This window comes from Corvus kubaryi, unplaced genomic scaffold (assembly GCF_017639235.1).
Source record: "Corvus kubaryi isolate FWS band 111438036 unplaced genomic scaffold, C.kubaryi_AGA036_p1.0 37392, whole genome shotgun sequence".
Lineage (NCBI taxonomy): Eukaryota > Metazoa > Chordata > Aves > Passeriformes > Corvidae > Corvus > Corvus kubaryi.
This window is the reverse complement of record NW_024581131.1, coordinates 7,315,048-7,342,934: the sequence shown is the minus strand read 5'-3', so window position 1 is coordinate 7,342,934 and position 27,887 is coordinate 7,315,048. Positions and strand designations below refer to the sequence as shown.

The following is a 27,887-nucleotide window of genomic DNA, read 5'->3' as shown; positions in this document are numbered from 1 at the left end:
CGCGGGCGCAGCCCGGCGCTGGCCTCGCAGCACGGTGGTCGTTGCGTCTCGCTTTCCCCCCCTCAAAGCTTGCAGACACCGGCGGAGGGATGCCGGTCACCCCTGCCAACCCTGTTTCTATGGAGCAACCGGGAGCGGCCACAGCGGGACCGGCGCTGCCCGCGGGGACCGAGCGGTGCAGCCACGTCCCCCCGCGGCCCCGCGGTGGTATAGCCCGGCGCGCCCCCTTCCGCAATGGTTCAGGCCCGCGGCCGCTCTCCCCCCCCCATCACCCGAATGGTTCGGCTCGCCCCCCCTCCCCCCGTAGGCGCGGTGGTTCCGCCCGCTGCCGCCCCGTGACCCGCCAGTGTTTCCACAGCGCTTCCGGGGGAGCGGCGGTTGCGGGGTCCTGGATGCGAGCGGCTCCTGGCTGGGATGTGAGCGCCGGGGCCGCTTCTCGGTGAGTGCCCGGGGCGGGCGGCGGACGGGGCCTGCGCGGGCGGGTGGGGGCCGGGCCGCGGGATTTGGCGGAGCGGCCGCCCCCCCGCCCCGGCGGGGAACTGCCCCGGTGGCTCCTTTAGTGTCGTTCCTATAAACAGCAACAACGACAGCATGTTTATTGGGTTATTTTCCGACGGGAGACGCCTCCGTGGGAGGGCAGCCCCGGATCGGGCTCTCCCCGGGTGCTCCCGGGATTCCCGTGGGAGCGTCCCGCGGGATGCAAAAGGGCCGAGCGGGCTCGGGAGAACCTCGGCTTAGGAGCGACCCAGCTGCCTTTGCTGCGGCAAAGCCCTAAATAAATACACTAAGTACACGCAGAAATGTAGTAAGGGTACTAAACAAAACCCCGAATGTTTCCAGGCTGTTGTGTCCGCGCCTCTCCCCTTTCCCCCCTCGCTCCCTCTTCCCACCCATTCCCACTGTTTGTGGTGCACACACGGCTGTTGGAGAAGTTATCGGCTACTTCAGCCGGCTCGGCTGACAAGTACTAATGAGGAGTTGCGTGCAAGCTTGTTTTGGTGCTCGTTTGATGGTTTTTTAGTCGCGTATTAGCTTGTAACAAGGGCACATTTAGGCTTAAAAATTTCGCCTAGAGGGACCTGTGCTTACGAAGAGGTTCTAAGTTGTGTCACCGGCGCCTTCCCTTGGCCACTTCACGTTCGGTGGGCGGGGTTTTTTTGTAGTTTCATTTACTGGTTTTCCTGCAGGTTGTTGCCACTGAGCGTGTTGCTGGTGTGTTTCAGCCGTGTCTGTTGCGTTATTTCCTTTCTTATATGTCAGTGGGTCTCCCTCCGTAGGGCTGTGCACAGAATATAAAAGTATGTGAGCTTTTTGTTTGGGTTTTCTTGTTTGTTTGGGTTTGTTGGTTTTTGTTGTGGTTTTTTCTTTTCCCACAGTCCTGCCCATAAACAGCAGGGGAAGCTGTAGCTAAAAATGGGACTGGTGTGAAAGATTGATGCTGAAGGGGAACTCGCCAGTAAGGGTGACTCTTCCTAAGAAAAGAACCCTGTTCAGAAAGAGGAGGATGTGCCAAGTTGGAGAGAGTTAATTTGCAGCTGGAAGCAGAACCAGTGGCTGCAAGGAATTGGAGGCTGGGAATTCCACAGAGCTTGGCTGCTGCTTTGAATACAGAGGTACAAAATGCCTAGCTGCTCCTCTGGGTAAGATGCTGTACTTCCCAAGTGCTTTTGCAAAGCCTGTGTGTTGCTTTGTTTGCATTACAAACTCCTCAAAGAGTGCAGTGTCAGCTCCTGGAGAAGCTTTGGTGGACAGTTTTCATCCTGGAATTCAGGGTGGCTAAATTTAGGGCAGGGCTAGGATGGGTGACAGATAAGCACTTCCTTACCTACCTCAGGATTAATTTTCTGTGCGTTATCTGTTAGGTTCTTAAGTGCTTCCATTGTTTAAATTGTTGCATAGACAGTTCTGATAGTGGTATTTAAGAGTTAAATTTTTTTTGGTAATTTAAACAGGGATCTAAATTTAGATTTAGGTGACTTTTTTAGAGCTCCCTGTGCATGCTAGGTTGGCAGTGCACGACTCTGGGCTGTAGGAGTGTCTTGTTAATCTGAATTATTTCCCTGCCAAGTTGTCTTAATTTACCTTTGGAATGTGGTGATGGCAGACAGTAGTCACACCATAATCAGACTTTTTCCAACCGGGTACAAAAATTACTTTTGCAACTCTTATTTTCTTTTCTTTGAACGTAACATATGAAATTGGAAACAAAGCTAAATAATTTCTGATGTGTGACATTGCTTTTCCGGAGAGAACTGAATTATTTAGTTGATTGGGGAAAAAAAAAAAACAAAACTAAGAAAAAACACAACCAAAACCCCTCCCCCCCAACAAGCCAACGAAGCAGATGTGCCAATGAGAAGTGAAAGCCCATATGTTTGAAAATTTAGTAGGCTTAAATCTAGTTATAAGTGGTCTTTAGAACATGCTGGCTCAGTAGCGGCCCATGAAATTAGATCAGCATTCAAAACCACCCTGTGAGAAAATTCTGTGAGAAACTTTTCTTTGCCTGTGAATAGTCCTAAGTGTTACCCAAGCAGATGAAAGTAAAAGCCTTCTGTAGTAGCTCTTCTGTTTCTGAAAAATGTAGAAGCTACGTAAGAAGTTGGTGGAGGAGGAGATGGGCTGGTGCTAGGAGGGAAAGCGCCTGTGGCTGGGAGAGGCGCTCGCTGTTGTAGCAGCTCTGTCGGCTTTGTGTCCGATGGGATGGAGCCCCAGTGTCCTTTGCAGACTGTGCCTCCTCTTGGTAGCTGGAAACCTGTGCTTGCCTTCTTGCTGGAACACCCTCAAAGTACATTAAAATACTGATTTGTGGTAATGCATAAAGACTTCAGTTAAAAAAACTAAATGTTTGCTGGAGTGCTTGTTTGATAAACACTTGTTCTGGAGGAAGCACTTAATCATCTCTGTTGCTGAAGCCAACAGAAAGCCCTGTTGCTAATAGAGCTTGAAGAAAGTATTTGTAATTGCACTTTGATTCTACTATTAAAATTACTTAAGGCATCTCTGTGTAAAAATGTAATCTGTCTTAATAGCAAAGCCTGGCCTTACAGCTTGTCCTGCAGCAGAGCCTGTGCTGCCATAGGGATGCAGCGCTGCGACCGAGCCTGACTTGGCCCTGCTGAGGTTGTGTCCTGGGGAAGGAAACCTAAGGTGGCAGAAAGCGCTGGTGCGAGTACCGTGATCAAACACTTGCCAGGCACTCATTGCTTCTGTGGCTTAATGGTTTTTTAACGTTTTGTGAGGCTCTTCTAAATGACAGTTTGAAAACAGGGGGATGTTAAGGAGGAGAATGGTGCCTGCCTTCAACCAACCTTGTGTGCAACCTGTAATCTGGACCCTGGATATGCTGTGCGAGTGGATGATGCAGCTGCCCAAGGAACTGGAGTTTGCTATAAACATCAGTGGTATTGAGTACAAAGACAGGGGATCTCTGGCCAGATTATCCTGCATCTGTGTTCCTGGGTTGCATCCTAAATTTCTCTGAACAGACTTACAGTATAAGTGAGATGCAGAAGGGATGATTGGTGCATGTGAGAGCTGCTTGCAGCTGAAGGGCTGTATGGGGAGTACTGCACATCATGGGATTTTCCAAATGACCAAGCAGTGAGGGGTTGGATACAGCCACGAGGGCATGTTCTTCACACCCCCAAAACTAAAAGCAGCTGTAGTTGCCTGAGTCAAATGGCCTTCAGGGATAACTGGTTGCTTTTTAGCAGTCCGGCCTTTTGTGTTACAGAAGTGCATAGTTAAGGTTTGCCTTGGAGGAATGACTGCCATCCCCTCCTTAACCAAACTTCTTGGTTAATGTAAGAGTAAAAATGCTTTCCGTCTATTTTGTATTTGCTAGTTCTGGCTCAGGGGGTTTAGAAAAAATCTGGTGTGGTAAGTGCTGGAGAAAATGGGGGTTTTGTACAGGTGAGTGAATTCTCTGAAGTATCATGAATGTGTTTGTGTTTCACAGTGGTAATTGGTTTGAAATGTCTCCCATAAAAAAAAAGAAATAACTTGGAAATGCTGCTTATTGTTCTTAAAAAATAGGAGAAGGAGCTTTCATATTAGCTGTATAGTCAACTATGGTTTCCCTCTTTTTTTCCTTAAGAGTAGATGCCCAGTTTGGAAAAGGTTGTTTGTAAAGTAATATTTGTGATGTGCTTAGGAACCTCAAATTCGCTTTGTGTCATCCTTGCTTGGTTTCTCCTTGTCAGTTTCCAGCTATCCACAAAAGAGACTTTTTTTACTGACGGGATTTGAAGACATGATTGTTTGCTGCAGTACCAGATTTTCTTTAACTCGGAGTTTTGCCTCTGAGCAAAGTACAAGCTTGCATTTGCAGCATAAATATGTCAGTTTAGATTGTCAAGTCACAAGTGCTGATTTGTTTGCCTCTGTGCCTAAAGGATAGCTTTCCGTGGGGTAACAAAATAACACGGGTAGTTGTTTTATTCCACTACAGTGAAGAAATGCATGCTCTTTGGAAATGTAGCTAAGTGTATGTTGGTCAGAACCGGGGCTTGTAGGAATCACTTTTTGAAACATAAAGAACTTTTCTGCCCTGTGCTTATTGCTTTGCTTTAAGGAGGACTGGAGAGCAGGGAAATGAAGGTAATGGCCATAGTGAAGTGGAAACTCATCCATGGTTTTTACTTGCCGTGGCTTTGGTTGGCCTCCGTCATCCTCAGTGGCTCAGGACTGCCGTGGCTGGCTGGGTGTGGCCGTGACAGGTCAGCAGGAGCCCGCTCTGTTCCCACAAGGTGCCGGTGGAGAAGTGGCCGAGGTTCTGCCCAGCATCGAAATCCACGGATGGAACACGTGCCTACCGCTGCCCTGCTGGGGGACCGGCGCTGCCAGTCCTTCCCTTTATGTGTCCTGCCTGTCACGTCACCACAAATTTTGCATTGCTGTAGCTAACTGAGCTTTTGGGAGGAGATTATATAATTGAGTTTCTGTTTGAATAATTCATACATACGCACTGCTGAAACTTGGAAAATTCTGGGTGTTTCTTCCCATTTTTTCAGTTGCATCATAGAGTGACTGGCTTTTGATGAGTCTGCATGTTTTCAGCCAACATAAATTGTTTATAAACAGTTTTTTAAACGTTCCTGTTAACAGCCATAAATTTAGCTAAAAATCTCTTTAGGCAAGATTCTTACTAAGTCTTTACAAGAACTTAGTTGTGTTGAAGCTCAGTCTTCTTTTTGTTTAGTTCCCCCCTTCCCAGGCACTGAAGACTCCATTTGTAGTTTAGTCTGGTTTGGTAGAACCTACATTTTAAAGGCTCTCTAGTGCAGAGCTGTGCCGTGTGGCTCAGAGGGAGTGTGCAAGCAAAGGTACGGATCAAGAGCACTTGAATAAAACATAGTGTTTTGTTCCAAAAAATCTCTTAATATGCGAGATATGTAATGGGGAGCAGGGAGAGTGGGAGAAGAGCACCTGATTGAAACTTCTTTGCCACACTTATAAAAGAATCCTTTTTTTTTTTGCATATTGAGATATGACACCTACCTTTAAGTGTCTGTTAATTATATATTTTCATGATTTGCTTATAGAAGCTTGCCAGGGGTCTGTCTGCCTTAATGCTTTGAAGCATTATGCGTTAAAAGCTCTGATTTAATTGTCATTATGAATTTGGATCATGCAACATCTCTCAGTATCTGTCAGTTTTACTGCCAGTCTGTACTGATGCACAGCAATTAATGTAATTGCATTAATATGCACCGGATCAGTTTCTGTGGAATAATAGTTGTGGGGTCTTCAACTTCTCTATTTCTTGACAGAGCTGTGCAAAGACTTTTTGTTCTTTTATAAAGAACCTAAACTATGTAATCTTTATTCTTCTTTTCAATCAGGCCAAGATGGAGTATTTTGATTTGAAACACATACTGTCATCCTGTTAGGCCTTGTTCAAAGGGCTCTGGTCCCTTCAGTTTTGCATTGAATTGCTGGTCTGTGGGACAGTTTTAGTATTTGTGGTTTTCTACTGCTATTTTCAGTGGGGAGTTTGGTTATACACTTTTCTGTCATCCAGGAGCCCAAGATAAAGCTGAATCTCTCACCTAAACTGCTTTTCACAAGCAGCTGGTTTCATCCAGCTCAGTAGGGCTGTGAAACCTCACGGAGCAGTAGCTGCTTACCCGTAGCCACCTCGGAACTGAAACTGGGAAAACTGCTCAGTGGTGTGAGGAGAGCAACGTTCCTTCTCCCATTCAGGTCTCTGCAGATGCGTCGGGTGCTCTGGGCCAGCCTGGTGCCTGCCCTGCTGCCGTAGGTGCTGCGCTGCCTCCCTGCCTCTGCCCCCTCGCAGGGATTCCAATGTCCTGCCATGGATGATGACAGCCAGGATGAGCTGATCAACAAGAACGCTGCTCTGGGAAAGGGCAAAAGGCAGTGTCTTGCACTCCTCAGCGAAACAGGTAAATGTGGCCTCTCCTTTCTGCTTTGAGGTTGCAGAACCTCTTGATTTACCCTCAAAAGGCTGGTAAAGGTATATTTGTGACCATTTGTCTCCTTCACCCTGACAATTTTTTTGTTTTTGCTTTGCTTCATAACTTGTGTGTATCAGACTGCTGGCATGCTTCCCTGGAATTTCTCCAGATGGGCAGCTTTGATACCACTGCAGAAATATGGGGGCTCACTTCCTGCATAATGACCTGATTAGGGGTTCTGGTACCTGTTCTGCCTGTCTGTCTGCATCAAATGGGTATTTCCTCTGCTCTTCTCTTTTTAAGAAAGCAATGGTGGAAATAGCTGGGATTCAGGAGATGATACCGGTAGTGAAGAGGAAGATAATGACACCGAGGAAGAGGGAGGTGAGGAGGACAAGGAAGAAAGTGAAGATGAAGAATTAGAAGGTGAGATCTGTTAATGTGCCTTAACAGGCATTTTTAATAACTGAGGAAGAGTGAGATGAAAGCTGTTCCTCCAGAAACTAACAATGAAATATAAATCCACAGATGCTGCTGTGTCAGGCCAATGCCAAAATCCTACAGTAATAAGCAAACAAGTAATAGTCCCCAATTTCTAAGCTTTTAAAGTATTTGCATGTTTGAAGACTATCTGCTAACCAAAGTGGTGTAGTTGTAGTCAGCAGGAGTGAACTCTGCCCCAGTATGAGCAGGAAAAAAAGTCAAAATTGCAGCAATGGCTCATGCTATTTTCTCACTTATGAAAAGCATGTTTGTTAGTTTGCATTGGCATAGGGCTCTAAAGTGAATGTTGTGATGGGGAATTCTGGAATTAAATTATTACTGCTGTACTACCTAGGGAGGATGGAAGAACACTTGACTAATTTTTCTTTGAAAAATGAGTGTGGATCTTATTTGAATTTGTTAATTTTACTGAAAACGTACCCTGTAGATACATGTCCTTCTGAAACTGCTACGCTCAAACTAATATTTGGATAGACAAAAAGAGATTTTATTAGATCTTAAAGCTTGCTGGGAAGGCAAGAGCACAGTTTTCCAAATTACTAGTTAGACTGATTTGAACACAGACTAAAAAATCAGTGCTAGGTGCCAAAAAGCTTTATTAATCCATCATTCAGAGTATTCTCTGTTACATTCAGACAGGAGAATTCAGTTGAAAAGACAAGGGCCCCATTCTTATTAAAGAAAAAAAATCAGCAACCCAACAACAGCCACCCCCAGTTCCCCCTCCAAGTGAGTGGGGTTTTAGGTACCTTTTTGTTGCTTCTTGAAAATATCAGCTTAGTTCACAGGTTTTAGGGAAAGACTAACCCATCTTTGTATTTTGTACTAAAAATAAAAATACCTTTCAACAATGTGTGCCGAGTGTTTAATTTTACTCAAAACCAAACTTCTCTAAGCGGTCTCTAAGGCACTTAGATCCCTTGGCTCTCAAAATCATATTTTACTGGTGAAATCTTTCATTTGCTGTTCTGCAGAAGAGTGTGTTGCTGCTGCTTTTCCTCTGGAATGTCTCTTAAAAAAACAGAAGTTGGGTACATGGTAACTTTATTATAACTTTATTTTTTGACTTCATTGTTCAGTGGTAGGTTGACATATCTTAACTGTCCTGTTTTGATAATCTTTTGCTTTTCTGGTGTCTGTGCTTTTAATCTCTTGCAAGACTACTCACATTATCAGGCTTTGTTTTTCACCAGAGTAATCCATTGCTTTTTAGTGAAGGTATTTAGGAAGCAAGAAAACAGCAAAAATTATTGCCTTGAACTGGGGAGGCTGTGCTTCACCCCTGCAGCCTCATAAAATAAGGTTACTTGGAATTTCCTGTGAACTGGTACCCTGTCCTGCCCACCCCCTCTGCCCTCGTTGCTGAAACCCTGCAGCACACACAAGCTGTTTTTTATCTCTCACTTCTTAAGATTGCGAAGATGATGATGATGAAGAGGAGGAGGAGGAAGAAAGTGAGGCCACTATGGAAGGAATCACTGATTCTTTGAAATCAGAGCCACACCTGAATGGAGTGAGCATCTCCTCTGATGAGGATGGTGAAAACTGCCCCATTTGCCTCAACACATTCAGGGATCAGGCTGTTGGGACTCCTGAGAGCTGCTCCCATTACTTCTGCTTGGACTGCATCGTGGAGTGGTCTAAGGTGAGCTGTTCTGTCTGTGATGTCCTGTGACCTTCTGGTGTGCTCTGCTCTCTCCCCTCCGATCATGCTGTTGTGCTGTAATGAGAACAAAATACAGTAATACTCATATTTGCTTTCTTAAGTTTTTTTAAACAGACTTGGGTCACTGCTCTGTTTGGCAGGATTCATGTTTGAAGTGTGGATCTGTTTTTCTTGTACCCATCCTGATTTGTTCTGTTCTCTGCAAGCTGTAAGGTCACAAGCAAGCGTGTTTGTAGGCATCTACAGTTCTTTTGTTTTTTCAAGTTGAGATACTAATTTTTCTCTGTGCTTGGATATATGTATATTTCTCTGTATATCTGTCTTTATCTTTTCTTGAGTTCTGTATTGTAACCATTGGATGGGGATCTGTTGCAACCCTGAACATCTAAACACGGGAAAGATGTAAAAGAATACTGACAATCTGCAGGTTGCTCTGAATTCACTTTTCAGTCAGAGTTCCTTGCCACCCCTGTAGCTCCCATAGTCATAATCCAGGGTGAGAATTACAACAAAACTTAAAGTGCATGCAGCAGTAGCAGTGGTGATTAAATTTTTAAAAAGCAAATAAATCACTCTGACTGAATATATTTGTAAACCATTTCTAGTTGCTCATTTGTCCAAAGGAAAGTAAATGCCTTAAAACATGAGCACTATTTCAAGGCAGTGTTTGGAAGAAGTTTGATGTTGCTTTGGCAATTGAATAATAATTAAATTGCTTCAGTAAAATAAATGCTTCTCTAAAAATGCATGTTTTCTCTGACAGAACAGGTTGTTTGTAAACCAGAAGTCAGATTTAAGTACTTAAAATGTCAAGATCAATAGCTGTTAAAATGACTACTACATTAATTTAATGCTTATTACATTAATAATTTAAGATTTCTTTTAAAAAATTGAATAAAGTTATGCACTTATTAACTGTATTGGGAATTTCTTTTTTTTCCTAGAATGCAAACTCCTGTCCAGTGGATCGAATCCTCTTTAATTACATTAACATTCGGGCACGTTTTGGTGGGAAAATCTTAAAAAAGGTAAACCTTTTACTGTAGCAAACAACGAGGCCAGTTGACACAAAATTGTCATTCAAAAGTTTATACTTCCAGGGTGTTTATGTAATACTTGCTATCTGAATGAATTATTTCTTTCCTATTTTAAATTTGCCTTTTAAGGAGCTATTTTTCTTCCTCCTTAACCTTACTTCCTGCAATATTGTGTTGTGGCTTCATTTGTGGTGGCAGAAAACGGGTGTTTTTTGTAACTGCCTGTTTTGTATAATGGACATTTGACTGAAAACTGTTCTGCATGGATAAGCCTGTCCACATGTGGAGAGTGCTCTGCATTCTTCTCTTCAAGTGCTGTTATAGGATGAATAGGAATAATCTAGATTATCCGTGATCTCTTCCTTATGTCCTGCTGCCAGCAATGCTGTGTAGCAGTTGGGTTTGTTAGGGGAGAGGCACAAGGCAATAGTAGAGCCCTGAAAGGCACTGGTCAAGTGTGCTAGTAGTTGCTCACAAAAGAACATTGAAGAGTTGTCGTTGCTCTTAATTGAGATCAGAAAGATGTTAGTTTCCAGGGAGCGTTTAGGGGTTTGATGCTTTGTTTTCATAAACTGATGGTTTATTATTGTTTGCATTTTAACTGAAGAGAGAATTAACATTGAAGTAATATGGGGGTGGCGAAGTTTGCTCTCTTCTTTAGTCTTGTTTTTGGCATATTTTTGTTTGACTACTTTTGATCCTATTTGTGGATTTTTGTTTTGCCTATTCTTAAAATGCAGTTTTCTATAGTCATTGGTGTCTGACAGCAGACAAGTTAAGTAGATGTTGTCAGGCATTTGATCATGCCCTAGGTGTGCTGAATGAACAAAGTGAAGGTTCTGGTGTGTAACAGCCACTTTGGTTCCTTCACTTTTAGATTTTGCTGCAGGTACTACTGTTAATGTGATGATGGATTTTAAAAAGTGCCACATTCTGCATAAACCATGAATCCCTGTTTTATTTAGATTCCTGTTGAGAACACAAAAACTCAGGGTACTGATGGAGAGGATGATCCGACCTTCTGTGAGGTGTGCGGCAGAAGTGACCGCGAGGATCGCCTGCTGCTCTGCGATGGCTGTGATGCAGGGTAAGAGGCTGAAATGAAGCACCTGCATGATTGCACATGGCCAGAGTTTGGTCCTCAGGCACTGTCTGGTTTGCAGGCTTGCCCCTTGTTGCCCTCTTCAGGCTCATCATGTGGCCAGCCATGTATCCATGTGTTACAGAGCAAACATCCATCCCCATGATGTGATGGGTCCTCTTCTGGTCATGTAGCAACATAGGTGTGGAGAGTCCTGCACACATCAGGCTGCAGACCACCAAAACAGATGACCATGCCTTCAAGTGGTGAAGGTGTTTGTGCTCATCCTTGCAACATCTGTGTGTATAAAGGGTAAAACCACACATCCTTTATGTCTCCTTGAGGATAGGATGCATGACTTGTCCTGGCTGACTGGGCATTAGTGCTGTGCAGGAGAAGTGCTTAAGATTCAGTTTTGTGAAACCTTGAAAATTTTCTTTAGAGCCACAGCTCTTACATGATTCTCTTAGTCTTGCTTACTTCTGTCTCTGCCCCCTCCTTGATTAATAAAATAAATGGTTAAGTAGAGTCATGAATGTGCTTGAACACAACTTTGGCCCTGCAGTTTTCTGCTAGAATTTAAAGCCCTTGGGCTGCTTAATCAGTCTTCCAGCATTGTCAGTTTGAAGATTAAGTCAAAAGTTAACCACTGAACAAAGAGAGATGCTAGTAATGAGTATGTAAAATAACCTTTCAAAAGTAACTCGTAGCAAGCTAACTAGACCTCTGGTAAGTCTAGTTTTGTCTTTGTGTTCTGTGTCTGTACACATTGATGCACTGTCCATACACACACATACACTGATTCACCTTCTGGAAAAAAGACAAAATCAGGAACACTAAGGATTGCTAAGAGCATCATCAGAACACTGAGTTTAAAATATTAAGCCAAAACAGTGTTTCATAGCTCTTACCTGAAGCCTCATCTTTAAGTTCTTTCTGAATTTCCATAAGCCTGTCTAAACTCAGGGTATTGCTTCAGATTTTATTTGGTGATCTCCCAACAGTTACTGTAATTTTTAAAATATATTTTTATTTCTAGTTTGATACAGTTGTTTGATTTTTGTCTTCTTTTCCTAAAGTAAGTTCTTTATATATCCTTGATTTCTAGAGTTTAGCACTTCCAGAAGCACTTCCTGAAAAAAGAAGTCTTTACTAGTTCTCCGTGGCTGAGATTAACTTCAGAAAAATGTAGAATAACTCACTTCAAATGCTCCTAAGTACCAGTACTGTTAGTACTATGTTGGTTTTCAGGAAGCTGATGTTGTTTCCTGATTACCTGTCTCCCCAGCATCTCTGAACTTCTCTTGCCACCATCAGTTTTGGCTCTGCACATTTCTTGCAGCTTGGGTTCAAATGGCAAGCGATTCACCACACAGTGAGGGAAAAACACTCAGTTTTTCTGAACTTTTTTGGGCCTAAAGTGATGAAAATACCATCTAGAACTTAAGACCCTTGTATAACTATCAGGTAGCATCCATCATTTCTCTGGAGATTGGTAGAAGCAGATGCATAAACAGTAGTTTCAGGCTTAAGGAAATGAGTCTGCCTTCTGTAGCCTGTGGATGGAGATAAAATGCTGTCTTCCCTTGGTAAAGAGCACATCGTTTGATTTTCTTTTTTTTCCCCCTCAAGGTATCACATGGAATGCCTTAATCCTCCTCTGAGTGAAGTCCCTGTAGATGAATGGTTCTGTCCTGCCTGTGCCCCCATGGGTGCCAATGGTGCTGCAGGTAAGGGTTTTATGGTAGCCAGTCAGGGTAAATATTTTCCTCCCGAGTTAGATAATGTGAATCATGTGGTGTTTTGATGATATGTTTAACTTCCTGGTTTCATCTGTTTCAAGTAATTGTTTTGATAAGCATTCTCTCTTGAACCTTAAGACTAGACTTGAACTCTTGACTGATGAGAGGACCTTGTTTATGAAGATTTTAATCTGCAGTTACAACCTGTGGAGCTGCTTCTTGTAAGCATCCTTTAACCTTTCCAAGGCAATCCCAGCACTGTAGTGTGACTGCACTGTGTTACACTGGAAAGAATTTATTAGTGTCCTGACCTCAGATTGCCAAGGTAGCAGCAACTTCTGTTACCTGGAAGTGTTACACCATGTAACAGTCTGAAGCAGTGGTGTCTGTACTCATTTCCTTTTGAGTGGGTAATGGCTGCCTGTGGAGGTGATTGGTTTAAGAAAGGGAATGCTGATTTTTTTTTTTTTTTTTTGCCTGAAATTCTTTAAATAATTTCACCTGTAGAAAGACAAGTGACCTCATCCTGTTCTCGTTCAAGATACAGATCATGTCAGTGAGGAAGAGGTGGCTGCCCTCATGGCCGATGTTGTCCCCACCACCAGTAGGCTCCGCCCTCACGTCCGGACCCGAGCCATAGCCAGGACTCGGCAGAGCGAACGCGTCCGGGCCACGGTGAACAGGAACCGCATAACGACGGCACAGCAGATTCGGGTATCCACGGGGATTTCTGAGGGAGCCTCTGGCAGAGCCCTGGGGAAAAGTTGCTGAAATAAGTCCCCATTTCAGTAGCTCAGCTGTCTGTGTTGGCTGTCCGTAGCACAGTAGTTAGTAGCTGTGGAGCTCTTTTAAACTGAGGCGTACAACGTACAAATGGAGTACAGCACATGACCAAGATGCCCTATTTTGAAATGCTGCAGCAGCTTCCTCTCTTAACCTGCATTTTTATCACCCCTGGTGTGAGCAAAATTATATTGCTATTCCTAGTGGCTATTAATACACAGTTTGTGCACCACTTGTGGTTTTTTAGCATGTTTATTTGACAGTTGTTTATTTTCCTTTGTACTCCTACCTCCTTGCCCATAGCAGTAGAACTTGCTGACTGCCTTCAGCCCAATTGAAGTGAAAGATTTTGTATTTTTATGTTTTCTGGGTTTGTGAAAATCAGTCTGTTGTGTTGGAAGAGGAAGAAACCAGATGTTAGTGTCCTCAATAATGTGGCAGTGTGAGTTCAACTGCATTAACAGTATTAGAGAATCTGTGCAGGAGAATATCCCAAATACACAGGGTCCCTCTATTACAGTATTAAATATAGTTTGGGACAGCTGCCATGAACAAAGATCCAGCTCACCTTAAGTTTTTATCACATTTTTGCCTTTATTTAAGAACTTCCCTGAATGCTTTAGCAGTTGTTAAATTCATTATGTCCTCCATGTCAGAGGTGATCTTATTTGACTGCCAAACCCCCACTGTCTCCAAACCCAGGCGTTTCAATTTTAACTTTAGAAGAATTAATAAAATACAAAAAGTTGATTAATTATTCAATGCATTGCTGTTAAGCAATTACAACTGAGTAGTCAGGCCTATATATATGTTGAAAAAAAATAAAGGGAGGAAAGTGTTGTTTGAAGTGAAAGACTCTGCAAGGTAACTTGTTACTTTTCTTTCTTTCCCTACTTCTTGTTTTAGAAATAGTGCAGTCATCTCCTGTGGGTGAAAGGGGTGGTGCCTGGAGACTTTACTATTCCATGGTAGTGTAATCCTGGGAACCCAGCACTTCCTGTTCAAGAAGGTGTTCCTAGCTCCACTTCTCGGTGTGCAGGGATGATTACAAGCTATATATAGAAAGGCACTGTTATTTATTGCCTTTGTCTCTGTACAAAAGCTCATCTTATTTTGGCTCGTACCTCGAGTTGACTGAAGCTTAATTCCACTGGTTGAGGGTGTGTAAGCTGTTGTCCTCCAAGCACGGTGAGAAGCTGGGAGCATGCATGTAATTCTGAAGGAGGCTGAAGAACAAGGTCCTTAATATGTCAGTCAGTAGATGAAAAAAGTGACATAATTGGTTAACTGGCAGCTTGGTGATATGAGGAGTTTCCTCATTTGAATCTCAAGTCCATTTTTCATCAAATGCTTTTATAAGTAAATGCTGCTGAGCTTTAGGTACCTGTATCATGTAACTTCAAATCCCCCCCCACAGCATGTGCCAGGGTACCTCATGTCCTCTCTTCTGGATGAAACAATTGAAGCAGTTGTAGCAGGCCTGAACACAGCCATCTACCAGCGTCCTCTAGTACCACGGGCTCCTACCAGGCAGAAGAGAAAAACAGGTGAGGACATCAGACACCTGAGGGCAGCCTGAATCCTACAAAATACTCTACATCAGCTGTATGCTGCCACACCTGTGCAGCTATGGAAGTATCCCATGTGCATTTTTTTCTTTCCCTATACCACCTCTGCCCAGAAGGTGTCTTGAAGGTTGTTTTTAAGTAAATCCTGATGATTTGACTTTTTCTGCCCTGCTGTTGGTGGCACTGTGTATGTCTCTTTCAGCTGCTTTGTGGTCATGGGGGGGATGAAAAAGGTGAGTACAGAGTAAAATACAGTGCCAGCTCTTAGCCAGATGACTGGTTTTTGTCCCATCAGGTAGGCGGAAGAAAGTAGGAGGCAAAAAAAGAACTCAGACAAAATCTGCTGCTGGGAAGAAGAGTTCAGGGACACAGCTGAGGAGACGCAAGCGTCTGACAAAGAAGAGAAGGGGGAAAAAGACGAGAGTAAGATCACATGTGAGTGAGTTTCTGCCAGTCAGTATTTGCTGTTTTCAGCCCTCTGTAAGAGCAGTATAACATGGGATTCAGTTGGAAGAAATGCCACCTTAGAGTCATAGCAGGCACCTTTCTTTCTGGTGGGAGTCTGTGCAGGATGTGTCCAGTGTACTCCAGAAAGACGCTGTACATGGAAATGAATTGCAACTTCCAGACAGGCCTGCTGGCTTTGCTCACAAATCCTGTTACCTGGACTGTAGGGATCAGATTGTAAAGCATGTCCTGCAGGCTTTGTGTCCTGTCTTGCCATTCAGGTGTAGTGTTTACTTGGTACTGATGCAAGCTCAGTTAGAATTGCCAGCACCTTTTCTTTTTAATAGGCTGTCAGTGTTTGTTGTTGCAAACCCAGCTAATCAGCCATAAGGGCTCTCAGAATTCCTTTCAGTTGTGAGTAGTGTTCTCTTGTGAATTAGACTGAATGCTCTGCACCAGCTTGACTCTTTTTGTCGGCTTCTTTAACTAGAGTCTACATCTTAGAGCCAGAACTGTCCCTCCAGCATTTAATAAGGAACCAACAATTTCAAATTGACATTATTAAGATTTTTAGAAGCTTAATTTTTCTGGTCACATCTGTATCATGCAGTCTCTGAAGTGACATATACGCCATAGTTACAAGTTTCATAAATGCTTTAAAACAAATACAGACAACAAATGCACGCCACTTGTGCTGCTGATGGTAGTAACCTGATGACTGTACTTAGCCTAAATTTGGGGCTTTAGACACAAATTTACCTGCCCTAACATACAAATAACCCAGTCTCTTTGTCTGTGCAGGGGAAAAATGAGGTTACTACTCGCTCCCGTATTGCAAGAACTCTTGGGCTCGGTAAACCTATGCGTGGGGCCTCACTTCCTTCCATGTACAAACCAACGGAGCCCTCGCTTGGGCTGATGAGAGCAGATATTGGTGCAGCTTCTCTCTCTGTGTTTGGGGATCCATATGAGTTGGATCCATATGAAAGGTGAGAGATCTCTGGATTGTGATCAGGGATCTGGTGATTTAGCAGGTGTTGGGATGTTCGTACGTGTGGCTCCATGCAGAGCGTGGATCTCACATGTGAAGGCACCTTTGGGTACACAACCCATGATAACACATAAGGGCCTGTTCTTTCTTTCCTTCTGGGCTGAGTTGCTGAGCTTGTAAGGAATCAGCCTCCTCTAAAAGAGTTTTTCTGAAATAATCAGCCTTGTGAAAACCTTTAATAAGATCTACGGGGTTATTGAAAGGTTAGAATCTGAAGGAGTCTAATCCTAATCCATCACATTTTATTTATTTATTTAAAGTGAAGACAGCTGGCATATTTGGTATACAGTAAACACAAAATTACATGGACCTCTGGAATCTTCTACGTTTCTCCTTTTCCTATCTTCACTTTTCCAGGCACTTTAAATTCAGGAGAAATCTTACTATGCCATAGTTTGTGTCACTCATAAACTTTGAATTTTGGGGGAGGGGGCATCTGAAGTTATTGTTGGTGAAATTTAGTTTTCCACTGAATATTTCTTTATGATCTTTTCATAAAAGAAAATTGTCCATTTAACATTTTAGATATGAAAATCTACATTTGAGTCTCTGCTGTGTGAATCAAGCTGTTCTATTTAGGCAGCCACAGAAAAAGTATATTGCACAAATATTTTTTAATATATCGTAATAAAACAATGCTCTCTAATTGTATCTGTCATAGCACTATCATCTCTTTGATGTGAAAAGCATTTCAGACAATTTCAGGGTTCGTGTGTGTGTTTTATCATAGCAATGAAGAGGTTCCAGCAAATCCAGATTCACCAGTGAGTGCCAAAAGGAGAGTTCTCTCCCAGTCAGCACTGAGGTCTCACCGTCCTGTAGCTAGACCCGTTTCTGTGGGACTTCCCAGGTAAAAATCCATTCTTATTTTATTATTCCTAGTTGTCTTATGACCCTAACAAAAGAGTAAACCTGGTGATCATCCTTGTTTAACTCTTTTCTTACCCTTGTCTCTCAAAAAGTACATGTATTTGTATACATGCATGCCTGCACATGTGTAGATAAATAACCACATCAATTTGTGCAAGAATTCTTTTTTTATGTTGAACACACACACTCTTTCATCATGCCTTAAACATTTCCATTGAAATTTACAATTGGTATTTCCACCCTAATCTGACTCTCTCGCTTTCTGTTTTGTGACTGTTCAGTAACCCCATTAGTATGTTTTAAATCCCAGTCTCATTAACCTTTAAAAAACCACTTGCTTCTTTGAGAGGGCCAGGGAATCCAACTGCGCATCCTGAGGAGGTGAGGGCTTTACCGACCTCACCCACTTCAGCTGCCATTTGTTGGAGCTGAGAAAATTGAGGAGAAGCTTTGTTTGATCCTGCAGTTTCACAGTTGCTTTACTGTCTGTGTTGCAGCCTGCCAAGGGCAGGTGCCCTGTCTGCCCCCCACTGGCAGCCACAGTGAATTTTCAGGACTGAGGGATAGGACATTAGGGAATCAGGAGAATGATGAGAAGAAAGGGGATGAGGAAAGTCACTGAGGCAGGTACCAGCTGAGTCACAGGAAACTGCAAGTCTGCGGGAGCTAAAGAGAAATGAAGGGAGCTCAGCTTAAGTAGTTAAAGATGTGAAAGGTTTCCATAGCTGTCCTCTGATGCATCTGACTTATGGTGAAGGTTGGTTTCTCAGGATTAAGGTAGCATATTTCTATGATAACTTGGATTATTTGTCTACCTTTCCCATCTCAGTCCTGAAGGAAGCCTTTCAGGAAACTTCCTGTGTCCTCAGAGTTACTTGAGTAGCGTATTGTTTAGAAGGTAGAACTGTTCAGCTGATACTCAGCTTTCCTAAAGGCTCCATTTGCATGGGCTACACTGAGTTTCTGGTCTGGCCTTAGCAGCTGATTCTTTTAGTGTTCTCATTTTGTCTCTCTGTTGAATGTTATTACAGGTGTTTTGGTGTACATTATGTGAATAAAGTTTGCTTTGTTGTCATACAGAAATGAAATGTAGCTCCCTCAGAGAGCTGGGTTCCTTTGGAAGTTTGTTTTTTAGCAAACTCAAACAAAATAACCCCTCAAATCCCATCAAAAGCAAAGCAGTAAAAACTAAAAAGCCCAACACCAGAAACACCTTTTCAGCCTGCATTTCAAGAACTGAGAACTTAAACCATCTTCATAAGATTGAGAAAAGCATAAACGGGAGTGTTTGTGCTGTCCCATGTGTGGGAGCATTGCAGTTGTTTTTCAGTGTAATTTCTCTATGCCATGCTCTTAGCTACCCTGCCAGTGGCACCTTCTGGTTAAACACTGGCTCAACCTCTGTCATTTTTTTTAAGAGAGAAGTGTAGGCCTGAGGAATACATCTATGTTTTTGATTTAGTGGGGGCAAGAGAGGCAGCTAGGATAGAAATATCTCTGAAGTGATAATCAGCGGTTTATCCTCCAAAAATGCATCTTAAATGCACTGGAAAGTTAATTTTGATATACAACACAGTGAGCACCACTCTTAATAAAAAGCATTTGCTAACCAAAAGTCTCAGGTATGATTACATGCTTTCTTATCTTGTATTATTCCTGTGGGAAGTCAGCAAAAGCTTCACCTTCTGTTTGTCAGAGAAAGATGGGGACTGAATGACTCTAGTGAAGCCAAAACTACAAGTGAACTTCCCTGGCTGACCTCTGTTTATGCCCTTGACTTTGGTTTCTTTTTAATGTAATGTGTGTGTATAGAACAAGTGCTGTAAGAGTAAAGGAAATGTAACCCCTCTGAAACATGCAGAAGCAGTGTGCCTGCCTTGAGTCCTGATCAAGAAGCAGAAGCTGCTCCTGTGCCTGATCTGTTGGGAAGTATCCTGTCTGGACAGAGCCTTCTCATGATGAGTAGTTCAGATGTTGTCATCAACAGAGATGGTTCACTGACAGCAAAGAAGGAAGGTAAGGACTTGGCACCTCATAGTGCTGTTAGCCTCTTTGTTTCTTCCACATCTGCCCTGATCCTACAGTCTGCATAGCTTTAAACTTAGGGATACTCTTACTGGGCATTGGAATATGTAGGATGGATTCAGTAACTGCCAACAGTAATCTGTCTTATAAAGATGGATGTCTGAAATAGTGTTGCTTGTCTGTGTTTTAATTGCAGACCTGAGATGTTACTGGAGGATTTTAGTTTTAATACATAGTTTTCTTCTTTCAAAAGAACTGCACAGTGGTTTCATGCTTTGCTGTAAGAAATGTAGGACTGGATAGACCAAAGTTATCTTAGTACCCAAATTTCCTGGTGTGTATCATGCATTGCTGTCATGCCTGTAATCTGTACTTCAGTTTGAAGAGCAGAGTGAAGGACCGTGGCAAGAAATTTCTTTGCAAAAGTAGAGCTCTAAATATGTGCTATCATCTCCAGCTGTGTCTTCCCTTGGCATGGCATTACTTGAAAGGAATCTCTTCAAACTGAAACATATAACTTTATTCTTAAAATAAGTACCTCTAACGTCCTCTATTATAGTCATTTCTGTCAATCAGCAACTGCAGAATAGCAAGCACTAATCTGGTGATACCTATAGAACAGAATAATTTATTTCCTAAACATTAGTGTTTACCTCAAAGATGTTGTTGTCTGGCACTAAACTGTGAGTATCTGACCAGAAGAACTATTGGACTCTGTTATTACTGTGTGGCATGTCTGCAAACCACAGTAGAACTTAAAATCATTAGCTTAGTACTTCTATTAATGTTGGCAGAGCATGTCTCCGGGTATGTCCTGAAAAGCTGAATTGTCTGTTTGTGTGCCATAGCTCCATTTCATAGAAAATCAGCAAGTGACTCAAGAGTGGAGGATGGTTCAGGACATAACACCCACCCAAGTACAGCGCACTCAGGGACCACAGCAAGTAGCTCCATGGCTGGACCTTCTGTTTCCTTGGAGCTGAGTACTCGCTCCAGACCCTTCTCCTCAAGCTCGTTCTCATCACCTCTGCTGAGCAGGAGCGAGTCTGCAGCAAGCCCTGCACAGACTGCACCAGAAAAGGCAACTGTAAAGTCAGAATATTCAATGACACCCAGGTCTGTCCAGACTCAGAATACAGCAACTTTGAGCAGGCATGGCTCAAAGTTAGATGAAATGCCCAGATTTAATGGAAAATCTAGAAACTTCGTACCCACTGATTCACCTTCAAAGCCCCTGAGCTGTAACTTGAATTCTGTCTCAAAAGCTGTAACTGTGAGGCAGCCAGTAAAACCACCTTCCCAGAGAATTGACATCTTTGAGCTTCCCAGGATACCAAAGATTAAAAAAGAAACCAGCAGCAAGCAGGTGGAGCCGGAACCTGCAGGAAGCCAAAGCTGTGACATCCCCAGCTCCTGTATAACCCAGCTGACTGGCAAGGACAGCACTAATCAGCCAGGAAAGGGTAGCAGGGTGGAAAGTCAGAAATCAAATTCCAAGGAACCTCAGCAACAGACACGTCCAAGCGGGGTGTCTTTCTCCACCAATCCCAGTGGCTATAGCGGTTCATCGCTGCTAGGCACTTCAAGGGGCAAAGGCCCAGGCTCTTTTGAGAGTTTTAAAATCAATATTCCCGGGAACACAGGACATCCCAGCAGGCTGTCTAACCCAGGATTTTGTAATACCTTCCGCCCGGTGGGCGATGACGTGCAGCAGAAGGAGAGTCCTTCAGCTCTTTTCTCAGTAAAGAAAAAGCAGGTCAAAAGTGAAATATATGATCCCTTCGAGCCAACAGGATCGGACTCGAGTTCAGCAAACAGCAGTCCTGAAAGGCTTGGTTCAGGGATCCCACTAACTAATATCACCAGGACTATTTCCATTGAAAATCCAAAAGTTCAAACATTTCAAACTGTCCGTCGTTTCACTCCTTACAGGGTAGAAAATATATTTGGATCTGGGACTGACTCTGATGTGCCATCTGGTAACACAGAGTCTCGTGATGATGTGGCAGTAGCAAGCAGGATTGTAGAACAGATCTCTGATACAGAGGAACGAGACAATGTGGGTGAGGAAGACCTCCTAAGCAGTCCTTGCACTTCATCTGCTGTTAAGGAAATTTCTAATACTAAGTGTTTAAAGGAGGAAAACAGAGAGGGACCTAATGTGTTCTTTAATGCTGAGGAATTGATTAGACCTAGTATTAATGTGAAAATAGAACCAGACAGTCCCTCAAAGAGTGATGGGCAGCAGAAAGTCCAAAAGGTAGAACAAGCAGAGAGGCTATCACGTTCCAGATCCCGTTCAAACTCCAGCTCCCGAAGCAAGAAGAAGATGAAAAGGAAAAAAGCACTTGTCAAAGAGCATAAGAGATCACGTTCAGGGTCAAGAGACAGAGCACACTCAAGGGACCGAAGCTCCAGGTCTACCTCTTGGTCAGGTGGGGAAGAGCACAGCAAAACACACACATTAAAATCCAAGGGCAGGCGGTCTTCTACTGACCGTTCTAGCAGTCATGAACGATCTAAAAAAAAGAAAATGAAGGATAGAACCAAGGATAAAAAGGCAAAAACTTCCTGGTCCAGGGACAGAAGGAAATCTAGATCACGTTCAGGTAGTCCTGGAAGTACTTCTGAGTTTTATGAAAATAGGAAAAAGAAAAGACGGTCTCGCTCAAGATCAAGGCGGAGGGACCGCTCCCGGTCAAACAGCACGGAGAGGACTAAAAGGCGGAAACGCAGGAGGGACAAAAGCTATGAGAGGTATGATAAAGAAAGTGGCTTGAAGTCAAGGGACAGAAAGAGATCAAGATCCAGATCTCGGGAGAGGAGAAAGTGGAGATCTCGGTCTCGATCTTGGGAGCACAAAAGCAGCAAATCAAAGGAAAAAAGACTGCGATCCCGATCACGTTCCAAAGAAAGGAAACACAGATCAAAAGAGACCTTGCTTCCTCCTCTGCCAGAGAAGGATCAAAAGCCTCCAGTTGAAAATGTGACCAGGTGTCTGGAGCAACCCCATTCTCTCAAACAAGAGCCAAAAGAGGAGCTAGTACTAGAAGGGCTTTCTATAACCATCCAACCAAATGTCAGACTTGAGGAAATACAGACTGAGACCCCAGTTCAGCTGAGAGAGGTCCAAGAAACTATAAAGGTAGAGCCTATCTGTCAGGAAGTGAGCAGTGAAACTGCATTCCCTGCACCAGAGATCACAGACATTTGTGTCCCAATTGGTGATGTGGATTCTTTTGCTGAAACAGAGTTAATGAATAGTACTGATCCAGCAGTGCTCAGTAGCTGTAGCAATACAAACCTAGAGATTACAGTTAAAATAGAAAATACTGCATTATGTCCATCTCTGATGGAGCAACCCCCAAAGAAGGAAGTTATCATGCACGTTCCAGCTGAGGCTGCACCCATTCAAAGCTCATCCAAAAGCAAAGTCATGGATTGTGTGAGGGAGGTTAAGGAGGAGTGCCTTGTCTCAGGTGAAAATACAAGTAATTTCACTAAGCCTGAACTGGAAGTGGTACCTCAGGGTCCTGCCTTGAAATCAAAAGCACCAGTGAAAAGAGTTACCTGGAATCTTCAAGAGGAAGAAAGCAGCACGTTGTCTGCTGGAAAAGCTCCAAGTAAGTCTCTTTTGGGAAACAAACAGCAGTTGAAATAGGCTGTATAAGGCTTAGGGTTTTGGTGCCTGGCCAAACCTGGTCATACTGTAAGAGCTGTGTCATCTGAGCTGGGGTGATGCCGTGGTTTGCGATCCTGAGAGCTGACATTTTGCACTGGTTGAAATCATGAGGTGAGTTGTGTTAATGAATTGGAGAGGACGTGCTGTCAGCACAGCTCAGCCAGCAGCAGCTTGTTCTCTTGTGAAGCACATGCAACAACCCCATCTCTGAACTGGGAGCCTGTGTCCCACCCTTTCTGCGCTTAACTGGAATGGTTGCTTTGCCTTCAGTATCTATAAATGTTCCTCAAAACCAAGGAGCGTGACAAGGCTCTGTAGCTCACCCCTGTGAGTGCTGCTAAGGCAAAGCTGCTAGAAACAGTTTGGCTTGGGAACCTGTGCTGTTTGTGTTGACAGAGTTGCCTGTGTTGTTCTTTTTGGTTACTCTCAATAGATAAACCCAGTAGAAAGCAATTGCTCAAGGGGATGAGAAGCTTTCTATTATCAGAAGCTTTAAAATATGAATGACTGCTAAAAAGATCCTTTTATTGCTAGTTTTGTTGTTAGATGCTTTTTATTTTAATTTTAAAAATATAATTGGCTTTGACTCTTTGGCACATTCTTTTGTTCTGAGATGTTTTCTTTTCCTTCTCTCGGGATACCTAGGGATGCCATTTTACAAACTTCAGCGAGCAAAAGAAGGGGCCTGGAAAGCAGAGGACTTGAACCAAACGTTAAATCAGGTGCAGTTAAATGAGCCTCCTCCAACCAATTATATGATTCCTGAGCCTATGTTTCCTGATCTAGATTCCTCTCAGGTTGGTTCCTATTCCAGCACCGAAGTGTCGTGGAAGGCATCCCATCTCATCTGTGCCCTTGTTGTGCAACACCCTCCTCTCATGGCAGAGTTTGCCTTCCTCTGCGTGTGGTACATTTCATGTAGCCCATACTCCTCAGCAATCCTCCAGTCATTTAATCTCTCAGGGTGCTCCTTACCATTGAAGAAATGTATTATCTTCTAATTCTGCTCTGTACATGCAGCTTCTGTTTTCAGCAGCAGCTTGCAGAAAGATGGTGCTGCCTGAGAAGCTGTGAGCTTCTCCCTGTGATTAGGCTGTAAATGTTGCCTTGGTAGCCTTGGTCTGAGCCATCAGTCTGTGCTGTCCACCAGTTAAAAGGCGAGCAGGGCTGGTGGTAGCTCCTGGTGGATAGAAGATGCTCTGGAAATCCTGCTCTGATGTTGTGTCTTGTCAGCACAAGCATTCACAGAGTGGTGTGTGTTTCCCAGGTGTACTGTCAGAACATCCCTCTGGCGCCAGCTCTGCCCTCCAGCCTGCCCCCCTACGCCCCGGTGAGCCAGCCCACGGTTCAGTTCATCATGCAGGGAAGTCTTCCAGCTCTTGGCTGTGTGGCAGGACAGAGCCTCACCCCAGAGCCGGGCAGCCTGGCTACAGCATCTGAGCCAGGAATCCAAGCTGCTTCTGTTGGAAATGCAGAGGAAAAGATCAAAGCACCCAAACCTCCAGTGGATAAAACAAAAAATGAGGAAGTGAGTAAATGCATAAAATAAATGAGCTGTTTATTTGAACTTTTTCATTTGAGGGATTTTTAAACTTTCTGTACTGTATTTTCCCAGCCCTGCTGTTTTTGGTGACTGACTCTGCTAACCCAGGAGCAGCAGGCAGTCCTCTCTTTGAATTTGTTTGGGATTTATTCCATTTTTTTGTTCTGCTTTCTGTTGCTTCATCATGGTAGGACAGAGAGGGATTAAAACACCTAAAATAACGTTCTTAAAGTTCTGAAACTTTCTTGCATGAATATTTGGAAGGGACTTTCCAGAAACTACAATGTCCAAGTTTCTCTAAACACCTGGTTTTCTCCGTTCCCCTTCAGCTTTGAAATTAATATCAATTCTCATAACAGTCCTATAGAGAGGTAGGATTGTGTCTTGTTGCTTATCAGCACTGAAAATGTAGAGATAGTAAAACACTTTGGAGATCTTTCAGTTCAAGTCCCTTGCTGCTGAGTTTTGGGTTTGCTGCACAGGCCATCTGCTTTAGGCACAGTGGATGCTAACACAAGAAGAAAAACTTAGCCCATTATTTTGCTTCGTACCATAAAACCAAACAGTAAGATGCATTTCCCACTGAACCTCCATTTATGAGCAGCAGTTTTTATGAACTTGTTTTGATGGCACCTGTAGTCATTACTTCATAGGCACCTCTGCAATTTTCAGATTGCCTTTAGAGCTATCTGAAGCTTTATATTCACAATTATGGTTTGCTGCTTTTAGAATCTGGTGCCTTTTGTTGGATGTGTGTTTACTCCAGAGCTGTTGGAAGGGAAGGAGGAGGCCAAAATTAGGAAGTCCATGTTGTAGTCACTTGCTTAAAACACATTCTTTAAGACGCAGAATAAATGTTACATAAAGCAAGGGTTCCTCATAACACAAATTGGTATTTGTTTCAAGACAGCAATTGACAGTAAAGGAAATCACTTGGAGGTGATTACTTGGGTTGTTGAAATTGTGAAATGAGAGTTTTCGTTGTTTGATCGATTCTAAGAAAAACAGATTCAGAAACCATTCCCGAGACAGCACAAGGTAATGAAGTTCTCTTTCCTGTGCAGTACATGAAGAAGCTTCACATGCAAGAAAGGGCTGTGGAAGAAGTGAAACTTGCCATCAAACCTTTTTACCAGAAGAGGGAGATTACAAAGGAGGAGTACAAGAGCATCCTTCGGAAAGCAGTGCAGAAGGTAAGGGCCCAGTGAAAGGAAGTGGAGAGGAGGAGCTGGGCAGATCATTATGTAAGTGGCAGTACTTTGGATTGCACTTGCCATTTCAGCAAGTACATGCCAGAACTGAGTAGCAGATCTTTGGACCCTGACTCTGCAGTCCTGCGGTGAAGCAGTAGCTGCTCTAAGCAGGACTAAGTGGTGCCGTTGATGATCTGTCAGTCTGTTCCTTTTATGAGATCATGTTTTCAGTGGACAAGAACATAGCTAAGCTTCAGCTGCCTGAGCTGAAATGTTACATGGTACGTGCCCTAGGTGAGAATGGTCAAATCCCCCTCGCTAGGACCTTCAGCTGGAATTCCAGCTGTTTCTGATAAAGTGAGAAAATACTCTCTGCATTAGGTCCTTGAGCATCTGTGGTGTCTCTGAACCTTGGAAGAGGGCCTTGCAATTTTGCTGATACTGACTTTTTTCCCAAATCTTAGTGCTGAGTAGGTCGTGGCTAAGAAAGACTTGATCAGCAAGTAAATGTTGTCTTGTGAGGAGAAGTAATGCTCTTGTGGTCAAGGCAGTTAATTGATACCTCAGAGAACTGTGTTTTCTCCCTGCTCTGCATTCTTGCTATCACTGAGAAATTCCATCATAAATAAGAATTCATGAGGTAATGGCTGCAGTTTCACATCTTCTGTGTGACCCATATGAACCATAAGTGTTTTCTGCAAGAGAGCTGAGCGGTGCCAATTGCTGCTGAAGTCACTGTGAACTCCTCTCTGAAGAGAGATAAAGTTCCTTGTGTAGGGTCTGCTCTTTCTCCCCTATCTCAAAATGGGCTCTCCAAACTGCCAAATTCTTTTAATATGAGCATTGCTTCCTCAAAAACATCCCAAAACTGGGATTTGAACTCTTCCTTGGTTACCATGTGTTGTGTAAAAATGGATGGATGGGTGAAAAAGCCTGTAGTAAAAATGAGTAATTTTGCTTCGAGATGCCTCTGCATTCGGGTGGTGCTCCGTAGATAAGCTCTGGGCTATTTCTGAAATGCTTGAAGGAAAATACTGCTCTTGTCTTTGTTTTCTGCTTGATGTACCCTGCCATGAGCCTTGGGGGGCTGTGCAGGAATTGGCTCCCCTGGACAGCTTAGGGCCTCTCTGCCACTTGCCTGAGATGGTGTCATTGACCAAGTGCCGTTTCTGATCCCCTGCAGATCTGCCACAGCAAAAGTGGAGAGATCAACCCTATGAAGGTGGCTAACCTGGTGAAGGCATATGTGGAAAAATACAAACATATGAGGAAACATAAGAAAACTGATGGTGAAGATACACGTGAAGTGGAAAACTGAGAGCAAGCCACAGCCAGCATGACTTGGACTGAACTTGTCCTAGCTGTGGGCGCTATGGGAATAACAGACATGCAGTTGCATCTCACTGTAAGCAGAGTGCAGAGAAACAAGATGAGAACAGACTTTATCTACGGAACCTTCTCTTGAATTGTTTCCATATGGGAATGAATTTAGGATTTTTTTGGATTACCTACAGCTGTAGAACTAAATAACAATCAAATGCCTCAGACCAGCAGAGTAATTCGAGGGGAAACACAGAAGAGATTAATGTTTGGAACTCCCGGATTGCTACAGTTTTCAGGGTTACTTTGATCACATTTTTGGGCTGTGCACTTGTCTTGCTAAAGTTTGAAACTGGACACACTTTTCATACAGTATATTGAGAGCTGTATACTGTTTCCCTTGTGTTTATTTATCAAAATATGGATTGTCTTTAGAAATTTCTGATTTAATACTTGAAATGTCGTATTTTTAGCCCGTTGGATGGTGAGCAAAGCTTTACTCGCTCTGGCATTTGGGGATTGCAGAAATGAGCTAACCTTTATAAACTGACTTCAGAAACACTGCTCAAGCCGTGGTGTTTATTTACATTCTGTTGGAAGTACCTTAGTGAAAAAATTAATTTTGGGGTGGGAGATTGTGTTGCACTTGTGTAAATAATGCACTGATGGCTGGTTTTGTGTCTGCCTTTCAGGAAAATGCGAAACAAAAAGCAAGCATTGTCAATTTTCAGTAACAAGCTTGAAGGATAAGGTTGGACTGATGTACAAAGCAGAAATGTGACAGAGTTTATAAAGTTATTTTGAATGGTTTTTGTCCTATAGCAGGTGTCATTTGTTTGTCTTGCCTCTTGGCCTGGCTGTTCCGTGTAAACCTGCAGAGTTGGCTCTTGCATAAGGAATGCTGTGTTTGTGGAAGAGGATTGGAGTTGGATTAGTAATTTCCCTCCTCCTCT

The 27,887-nt window shown here is 43.3% G+C and overlaps 1 protein-coding gene across 3 annotated transcripts; it reads left to right on the top strand.

Moving 5' to 3' along the window:
- Positions 1 to 308: 308 nt before the first annotated feature.
- PHRF1 (PHD and ring finger domains 1) lies at positions 309 to 27,755 on the top strand. Of its 3 annotated transcripts, XM_042038550.1 has the most exons (19): positions 309 to 439; positions 1,377 to 1,640; positions 6,208 to 6,410; positions 6,726 to 6,848; positions 8,339 to 8,571; positions 9,537 to 9,620; positions 10,595 to 10,716; positions 12,343 to 12,440; positions 12,994 to 13,166; positions 14,653 to 14,782; positions 15,099 to 15,238; positions 16,052 to 16,239; positions 17,032 to 17,151; positions 19,033 to 19,187; positions 20,045 to 22,819; positions 23,524 to 23,675; positions 24,146 to 24,406; positions 25,486 to 25,614; positions 26,798 to 27,755. In XM_042038550.1, exons 3-19 carry the CDS (start codon positions 6,320 to 6,322, stop codon positions 26,930 to 26,932), a joined length of 5,109 nt encoding a protein of 1,702 aa, XP_041894484.1. In that variant the 5' UTR covers positions 309 to 439; positions 1,377 to 1,640; positions 6,208 to 6,319; the 3' UTR covers positions 26,933 to 27,755. The 3 variants fall into 3 exon arrangements, with proteins under 3 accessions (XP_041894484.1, XP_041894483.1, XP_041894485.1); XM_042038549.1 differs by lacking the exon at positions 1,377 to 1,640; XM_042038551.1 differs by lacking the exon at positions 1,377 to 1,640 and having other exon boundaries at positions 310 to 439; positions 23,524 to 23,600.
- Positions 27,756 to 27,887: the final 132 nt, after the last annotated feature.